This window comes from Falco punctatus (assembly GCF_963210335.1).
Source record: "Falco punctatus genome assembly, chromosome: 6".
Classification (NCBI taxonomy): Eukaryota; Metazoa; Chordata; class Aves; order Falconiformes; family Falconidae; genus Falco; species Falco punctatus.
This window is the reverse complement of record NC_137585.1, coordinates 57,090,261-57,099,471: the sequence shown is the minus strand read 5'-3', so window position 1 is coordinate 57,099,471 and position 9,211 is coordinate 57,090,261. Positions and strand designations below refer to the sequence as shown.

General features: G+C 47.1%; 1 protein-coding gene across 1 annotated transcript; it reads right to left on the bottom strand.

Moving 5' to 3' along the window:
• Positions 1 to 215: 215 nt before the first annotated feature.
• Positions 216 to 5,557, bottom strand: YEATS4 (YEATS domain containing 4). The gene is made up of 7 exons (XM_080391136.1): positions 5,394 to 5,557; positions 5,116 to 5,235; positions 4,745 to 4,811; positions 4,549 to 4,643; positions 3,002 to 3,094; positions 2,837 to 2,924; positions 216 to 788 (listed from the first exon to the last, which is right to left on the bottom strand). The coding sequence occupies exons 1-7, from the start codon at positions 5,442 to 5,444 to the stop codon at positions 619 to 621; spliced, it is 684 nt and encodes a 227-aa protein (XP_080247262.1). The 5' UTR covers positions 5,445 to 5,557; the 3' UTR covers positions 216 to 618.
• Between the last annotated feature and the right edge of the window lie 3,654 nt (positions 5,558 to 9,211).

Below are 9,211 nucleotides of genomic sequence, written 5' to 3'. Positions count from 1 at the left end.
TGTGAGGCTACAAACTCTTACCTGTAGATATACAAGTTATTTAAAACCCTGTTTTGAGTAAGTTTTTTCACTCTGCTGGTAACAGACAGACATACAGAAATCACTGTAACCAGACTTAAGCAACTTGCATACCATTGTATTTCAGCCTCTGCCTTAAATCAGGGTATGCCATTTACAGTTGCTCTTGAAACCCACAACTGGACAGACAAAAAATATTAAAATAAAACCCCACATATTTTATTTTTAGCTTTAAAGATGCATCTCTAAACAATCAGTAGAAAAAACAAGTAAAAAAAGTAAACACCAGCATTTTGGAAAACCACACTGAACTAATACAAGATTTAATACAAAATTTTCATACACTGCTCAAATGCAGTTAAAAAAAAAAACAAGGTAGCCTGTCTCCAAGACCCTTCCATTTGAAATTCGTTGTTAAGTACCCACAGATTTTAACTATAAATCAAGGATACATTCTTTCTTTTTTCTTCCATTTATGAAGTCGATTGCAACATACTTCAATCGTTTGCAAGTGAAATTCACACAATCTCAGGTACAGAATCGAAGAGAACAATACAATTCCATGACTGAAGTCCTTCCTCTTTATCACGTCAACACTCATCACATATCTTTAGACTGGTCATCCTCCTCAAGTTTTCTGATCTCATTCTTTAAACAGTTGATGGTTTCGCGACTTGCTTTTAATCTTTCTTTAAGCTCAGCAATTTCAAAACTAGTTTTCTTTTTGGCAGCTTCCAGCTTTTCCCTGGTTTTCACTTCAAGATCTGCAACTATAGTGGTGATAAAGAAAAATAAATCTTTTAAGAACCATGAAAAGTTGCAAATATTATTGGTTTTAATTGTAGCAGTAATTTGGATGGTGTTTGTCCTGAAAAAGAATCTATCATTGTTAGCCTTAGAGATTCAATGATTGTAGTCAAAATGGTATCCAAATAAAAACCTGGAACTAAGAAAAATAAAAAGAAATAATTTTGTGGCCTCATTCAGCTCATCAGTTTTGTCGATGGAGTTACACAATTCATTACATCATTTTCCAGTTTTTTAAAGATTATGTGGGGGAAAAAAACCACTTGACATAGTGACAGCAAATAATGGGAGATTGCAGAGAATTACAAGTAGTTTTTAAGTGGGGCCCAGTGACAGCACGTGAGGCCATGGGCACAAACTGAAACACAGGAGGTTGCCTCAACATCAGGAACCTTATTTTACTGGGAAGTTGACCAAGCGCTGAGGACAGGTTGCCCAGGAAGCTTCAGGAGCCTCCATCCTTGGAGACATTCAAAAGCCATCTGGACACAGTCCTGAGCAACCAGCTGTAGGTGCCCTGATTGGACAGGGGGTTGGGCCAGATGACCTCAAGAGGCCTTTGCACCTCAGCCATTCTGTGGTTCCTTTCCCACGTGCTGTAAAGCACTTCTGCTCTCCCTCTCATTGGAGTTTAATTCCATGCATCTAAAAGATCTAGTAGTGCCGTCTTTGCTTGTAAGAATATCTGACATTAGGACACCTCAATCCGGTTTATTGAGATGTCCCAGTTTATTATTTTTTTTTTTAATTTATTCATGCATAGGTTTATGGACAAAGCTGGTAAAGCTAACAAACCTATGGAGGCCATGGATATCCCTTCACATCCCATATATTATATACTCATGGGCAGTGGCAGAAAAAAAAAAATCTTAATTTTTATCTGCTTCAGTAGCACATTTTAAGGAAATATATACAAAAAACCCACTAAAAGTTTCTATCTACTCTCAGGAGAAACATCCAGAAAATTTACATGAGAAAAGTTTAAATCTGAAAAGACTCTTTTACTTTTCAAATTGTTAAGCATTTTCTACATGTTAACCATAACAACACGCAATATAACAAAAATCCACCTCAAGACTGGCTAAACTGTGGTAGACCATACAAGCAGCTCACACGTCCACACACCCAAACAGACATAGAGCAAATTGGAACCCTAACTTTGTAGGGCTTCAGACTCATAACTGCTCTTAGCTCTAGGTATTCACCGTGTAAAAATACCTGACATTTGTTGTCAGGGGAACACGCAGACAAGCCAAGGGCCAGGTGAGCCAGACTATGATGGCACTGTAGTTTGTAACTGACAAGGTCGGATCTGGGCTCAGTAAGTACTCTATCTGCTTTCTGAGAGTAGAAGATAGGAGATGAAATCCACAGGACCAGAAGAGAAATCATCACCAAAGGCATTATATTTTATGAATCAATGTATTTTAATTCCATTTCTTTAATTCCCTCAATATACTGGTTTGTATTTAAAGACAGACTAGATTAAAAGGATGCAAAGAACTGAAGTAGTATGTTATGAAATGACGTACAGTTAAAAAACTAGACAGAAGGGAAAAAAAGACATAAAGAGCTTTTAGACACTACTCTTTATCCCCAAAGGGTTGCTGCTTTGACTTAAAACAGTACTAACTGTTCAGTATTTCAGTGCTTAAAGTGTAATCTTTGCTTGCAGTTAACATCCTGATGAGCTAAACAGAACTGTACCACAAACACTGTGGCCTTAATTTATTCTGTTTTAACTCATTTCAAGTATGTTAGACTATGTATAGATCATGCCGTCACTCTTCATAATGAGAAATTAATTCCCATTTTTTCAGCAAGCATACAGATCAGAAAATCTTAAAAGTTTTCAAATAATATCTTTACAAAAGTTGAAGCCAGTTTAATGCAAAAATAATTTTTAGGAGCATCCAAATCCATTGTACTGTTATAGCCCAGAAAAAAAGACTAAAAGCAAAGCTAACTATCGCTTATTTCTAAAATTAAAATATTTTAATTTTCAACTTACACTCAGTCTCATGCTTATAAGCACCTAGTGTTAGTTGACGAGATGTCGTTAACAGCTGCTGCATCATCGCAGTAGGATCTTGAAATATCTGACGAAGGAAAAAAATACACGGTATCACTAACGCTCGTCAAAATAAAGTGAGGATTACATTAAAAATTTCCATACCATTTCGTCATAGAATTCAGAAACCACCGTTTTCTTTCCCAGGATGGCATTGGTATCAGACTGAAAAAGCTTCAGCAAGTGATACAAAGTTACCTATACAGAGACAGAATTTTATTAGCTTGACAACTGCAAGAAAATAAAAATAATCTTCTAGATACCAACAAATAGTATTTGTTCTTACTAAACAATTGTATGGATTTAAAAATCTTTTAGGAATGCAAAAATAAATGTCATGCCTTTAGTAGAATAACTTAATATTAATCGTTAAAACATGCCAACTACCCAAAGACCTCTTGATACTTTAAAAACGTCTGAACAAGTGGTTTAGGACTGGTATATAAAACCTGCTAAGAACACCTTCCCTTACGCATTTCCAAACAGCTGACAGTTCAAACCAGTTTTCCCACTTGATCAATTGGAAAGTGCTTTCTGTGGCCTCACCATCCCTTCTTGTGAAAGAAAAACACCGGGGCGGGGGGGGGGGGGCTGTGAATAGCTTTTCACTGAAATTTTTCTTGACGGAGTTACTCTTCCATTACTGCACTGGAAATGGCAGGAGCTGGAGAGGAGCGGAAGCCCTCTGTCCAGCCCTGAGGAACCACTGACCACTTGGACCATGACCTGGGAAGAGGACACACAGCCCACGGTTCTTCCCTTCCATGAACAGGCCTGAGAATGGTCACGGAATAGAGAGATACCATATTGTGGTTGGTACTTCCTGGAAAGGAAGAACACGACAGGCACTGAAACAGCCTTCCAAAAACAGGAGCAAAGAAAAAACACCAACCAACTTTAGGACAGCTTGGTCAAGCCGTGAACAGAATTAACAGGACAAGTCAGGATGCTACTGAGCACAACAGCGCAGGAAGCCCTTTCTAGTCTGGTATCGATTTTCACGTATTCAAGACAAGCGTAAATTCAGTTTTCCCTTAATTTGGAAAAACTGGCTAAAGCAAAAAGATTGCTGTAGTTCGTGTGACAGAAGGAACTCAGTCCTTCCAGAAACAAACATCCCCTTCACCTAAAATACAGTAATCAAGTTTCCTACCTGAATCTGGATAAACAAACCTGCAAAATACGTCTAAAACACAGGATGCAAAGAAAGAAATTAATTCCAATGTTCTATACAACTAGGGAAGTGTCTTAACCTGGTTTTCCTAGGAAAGAGACTAATGTTAGCATAGTGCCTTTGCTGCGTTTTGACTGATTTTGACCAAATGTGATGAAAAAAAAATAATTCAAATACCCTAGAACTGGAGCGCTATGTGGAAGAGAAATCCTCAGTATGTGCTCGACCCAGGTAAGATGCAACATGCGGTCACATATTAGCAAATGTCAGAGAATCCCAGTGCAGAGAAAGGAGCCATGAATGCTAACAGTAAAGCACAGAAGCAGGAAAATGTGGCCAGTCATTTAATACATTTTCTACAAGAGCAGGGTTTGTTACTTCCGTGGCTGATGGGCCTTATTCTGACCAGCAATATCCTACAGCACAGCTTTAGGCTACCATAACTAATTAAGTGGTGTTAAGAGCTCAATGTACTTACAGGTCTTTCATTCGGATCAATGAAAAATATCTTAATGATTATTTCAAATTCACCCCAGCCTGTCTCGGTGATTTCATACGGTGGTTTGGTAACAACTGCAGTGGGGAACACAGGAGCATTAGTAAGGGTGGTAAAGCCTCAGTGCGACTCACCAAGGTCCCAGTTCCAGCAACAAATGCCCCGATGCAAAACCCACCTCTTAAAGGATTACCGTAGCTTTCGTGCAACTTGAATTGAATTTTTTTCACGTAAGCAGACATATCCTGGAACAGAAACGTTATTGCTGATCATTTGCGCAGCGCAGCCCTGCGCACCCCGCCGAGGTGCCCGCGGTTCCGGCGGGGCTGGCTGGGGCGCCACGGGGAAGGGGGACGGGGGACGGCGAACGCCGCGGTCCCACGGGCCCGCCGGGACCCGGTCCCACAAGCGGCTCCAGCTTTCCCCGGCCTGGAAAACTCCCTCCGAAGCCGTGAGAGGAACCAGCTCTTCCCGCTCTTTTTACCTCCTGGGCCGCCGCCAGCCCCCGCTCGCCCCGCGGCGCCCCCCACCCCCGGCGGCGGCGCCCACCTCGTTGCGGTACGGCTTGACGTACACCGTCCACTGGTGCGTGTGCCCGTCCTCCTCCCTCTTCTTCCCGAAGTACCGCGCCACGTTCCCGTACACGATCGGCTTCACAATGGTAACACCCTTAAAAACAAGGACACAGACGAAGCAACCCCAGTAAACAAACCGGCCCGCGAACAAGGAAGACCCCGAGCGACACGTCCGAAGGGCGGCGGCCCTGCACCGGCCCCGCGGAGCGACCGGCGGCCTCCGCACGCCCGGGGCCGGCCCCGGGCCCGTACCTTCACCCTGCCCCCGGAGTCAGGCCCGAACTCTGCCATTCTCTTGAACATATTGCCCCGGAGGAGGCGCCGCCCGCAGCCCCGCCGCCCGCGCTCAGCTCCTGCGCCGCGGCCGCCGGGCCCGAGCCCGGCCCCGCCCCGGGGGCGGCTCCCGCCACCGCCACGCCCCGCGGCTTCCGGCGGCGCGCGGCGCGCTGGCGTCACGGCGGCGGCCCGGCCCGCACCGCCCCGGGCGCTGAGCGGGGCGGACCCCCGCCGCCCTGCACCGCTGCACCTCCCCCGGCACCGCCGCTGCCCGAGCCACGGCAGGCGCCGAAGGACGGCGCCCGGCCAGCTGCGAGCCGTTGTCCCGCTGCCGGCTGCCGCCCGCACGCGCCCCGGTCCCCCCGAGCGCAGCTGCGCTTGAAAAAGGGCGCAGGGAACGACATCGCTTCCCCCTGCTCCTTCTCACGCCGCTCCCTGGGTAGCGCTCAGACACCCCCTGGGCTGGCGTGTGCCCCCCGCGGCGCCCCTTGCACCAGCCGCCCCCGCCCGGGCACGGCCCCGCGGGCCAGACACTGCGAGGGGAGTACAGCCTGCACCGGGCACGGGACGGGGGACAAGGCGGGGGGTACAGCCTGCCCAGGGCACAAAGCGGGGGACAAGGCGGGGTAGAGCCTGCTGACGCTGGAGCCAGCCTGGGCTCCACAATACTCAGTCTGGGGGGTGACTGCTCCAGAAACCCTTGTACATCTCCGGAGCGTGCAGGATATCACCGTCTCTGGCAAGACATCATCCTGTTGTCCGCTAGACAAGAACCAAAAGCCACAGATGTATGGCAATTTCTGGCTGCTTCTCTTTCTAATTTCTGAGGTAAGGCTTCCTGATGATCATAGCTCAGTTAGGCTGTGGAAGAGCAGCAGGGAAAGAGATGGTGAAGAGATGAGTTGTAGGAAATACCTGCTGTCTGTGCCAGCAGCGGCAGACTAACCCGATGGGATCCTAAACGCTAGCATGCACATGGACCTGCTCACTTTAACAAAGTTTGTTAAATGGAAATTCCCACCCCACGTGCCCCCTGGACTTGCAGAGTCCCAGGCTGCGTCCCTGAAAGTTATTTGGTCCAAGATGCTTCACAGCTGCTGCCAGCTCACACCTCTCACGGACCTTCCCCAGAGCAGCCACAGATAGGATGCAAAATGCAAGGACTAGCCCAGACTCCATGTCCCCAGGGTGGTGCACACAGCCTCTTAACACCAGACTGCAGCCTCTCCTGCGCTTGTCTCTTAACTTTTCTCCCACCCCCTTTTGGCTCCTCAGCTCTGTAGCAACCAGAAACATAGTCTCCTCAGTACACGGGCATTTCCCAGTACCTAAAACATCACTCCAGAATTGTCAAATTTCTTATACAATGTGGAAAGCCATACGACAGGGTAACACTACCTCAGAAGAATTTTGTTAAAACTCTGTCACGTTACCTACCAAAGAGGGAGTTGGCTATCTAAACTCTGCTACTCAGATTTATTAGGAATTTATCATTAAGTCCTGGCCTTACTGCACAAGTTACTGCTCATCCCTGGCAAGGGGAGCCAGTCACTAGGTGAGATGGAGCATCATGCAGGAGTGATGGGGGAGGAAGAAGCACATGCAGCCTCCTTAACACCCACGATGAATCAACCCTCATCTAAGATCTCCTCGAATGGTGAAGCATGAAAACACGTCTGTGCTAGCCACCAGCACCTACGTACTATTCAGGTTTTGATAGCAGAATATAAGAAGCGGGGTTTACAGCTCATCTGGGGCCCTGAGGTTCACTTTGAACAGTTTTTTTTTCCAGTGGGCATAAGGAAGCTGAACCACCACAAGCAGATCTACTTTTTTTATGACATTCAAAGCTGGCTACTTTTGACTAGACTCTGAAATTCACATCTGCTAAATTAATTTCAGAAGGTAAGTGCTGGCAAGAAACAGAATGCCTGCACACAGTCTTACTTGATTTGTTTTTTTAGGGCACCTCTGCCAGGGGAATTGCTGGCACTCTGATAGGTGAGCTGGAGAATTGTCTTTATTATGTTCAGCAGCCTCTAAGAGATCAGATTTTCACAGCATCCCAGTTCAAACTGCAACTGTTAGCGGACAGCAGCTTCTACCACCACCCCTAGACTCCCATCTTCCACACTAAGCCCCTTGATGATACTAACTGCATGATGATATCAGCTAGCTTGCTTTAATAACTGTAAATTGTACTTTTCCTCTTTCTTGAGGATTAATGTTGCCTCATAGTCAATCAAGTAGCGCGGAAGACCTGGGTTCTTAACTTACCTCCGGCTGAGGGCAATAGGTAACTAGGCAAAGGGACACCTAAACACCACAGCTATTCAGTAAAGGTCCCAATTTCTTCATGATAAATGCAGATAAAACCCTCTTAGACTTCAAACTCAGATTTGTCACTGGCATTATTTTTATCTTTAATAATTATTTTGACTCTAATAACCAGGACTGTGCTGTCACCAACAGGGGAGAAACAAAAATCTTAAGATACCCCTGTCTTGCAATGCACAATTAGTATTTCTAAATAGCAGTGCAGAAATATTGCTACTGCCACATTCCCCTGCCAGCGGTGGTCTGCCAGCAGCAGAGGGACCAACCCTGGCTAATCTGCTTGTTTTACTGCTGAGTGACAAATGGGATACTTGAAGCAATGCTTTGAACTCCAGGGCATCATAGAATGGTTGAGGTGGGAAGGGACATCTGGAGGTCATCTGCTCCAACCCCTTTGTGCAAGCAGGGCCACCTACAGCCAGTTGTCCAGGACCACGTCCAGGTGGCTTTTGAACATCTCCAAGGATGGAGACTCCATAACCTTTCTAGGCAACCTGTTGCCAGTGTTTGGTCACCCTCCCAGTGAAAAAGTGTTTCCTGATGTTCAGAGGGAACCTCCTGTGTTTCAGTTTGTGCCCATGGCCTCACATCCTGCAAACCTGTGCAATCACAGATTGCCTCACTTCTCACGTGCTATGGCCACATCAAGGAACAAATGCCTTGAAACCACAGCCTGCAGCATGACAAGGGGAAACGCTGCCCATTACAAAGGTGAACAAGCACAGCACCAGCAGGAATTTGGCTCCTGTTTGAGCATTCCTATGAAGCCTGTTGAAACAGCAACATGCGGCAGGCATTTCTGCAAGGTGTCCGTGAAACAATGTCTTTTTAAGCTTCTTAAGGGTGACACCCTCCAGTCAGTCTGCCCACACCTCTTTAAATGAAAAGGAGACAAAATCCCAAACCTCCTTTACCTCCCTCTCCTTCTGTGCCAGCCCGTTACCACCATCAGCACCTTCTCCATGGCCCATGGCACCATGTCCTTTTACCTTCACCTTGCAAACTGCACGCTCTTACCCTGCTGTTGCCCACAGCGCTGCAGTGGGAGTAGTCTTGCAGGTGTTGTCCTTTAATCTGTCCGCTGATCCTTCTTTGGTGGCATTTCCTGGGGAACGGCGTTCCCCTTGCTTCTTCACAGGGCTGGACACCCCCCAACGCAGGGGTCCTCAGACTTTTTAACCAGGGGGCCGGCGCGCGGATGCAGTGGCAGGCAGCCATCTGCGGATGCTTGGTTCCCCCCCCAACCCTTGGCTGGGGGGCCTGTAAATACCGGGGGCCGGACTGAGGACCCTGGGGGGCCGTATCGAGCCCATGGGCCGTAGTTTGAGGACCCCTGCCCCAGCCCATGCCTGCAGCCAGGAGAGGAAGGGGGGGGGTCTCCGGCAGGACAAGGCACCTAGAGGTGGGTCAGTGAGCGCGGGCGGTGGGAAGCAGGGCTCCATGCTCCCTTCTCCAGG

What these genes read in the sequence shown, in the direction of transcription:
- YEATS4 (XM_080391136.1), bottom strand. Translation starts at nt 5,444, where the DNA reads ATGTTCAAGAGAATGGCAGAGTTCGGGCCTGACTCCGGGGGCAGGGTG. An exon ending in ACTCCGGGGGCAGGGTGAAG is followed by an intron (nt 5,236 to 5,393) that starts GTACGGGCCCGG and finishes CTTGTTTTTAAG; the next exon opens with GGTGTTACCATTGTGAAGCC. An exon ending in TCAAGCCGTACCGCAACGAG is followed by an intron (nt 4,812 to 5,115) that starts GTGGGCGCCGCC and finishes TTTCTGTTCCAG; the next exon opens with GATATGTCTGCTTACGTGAA.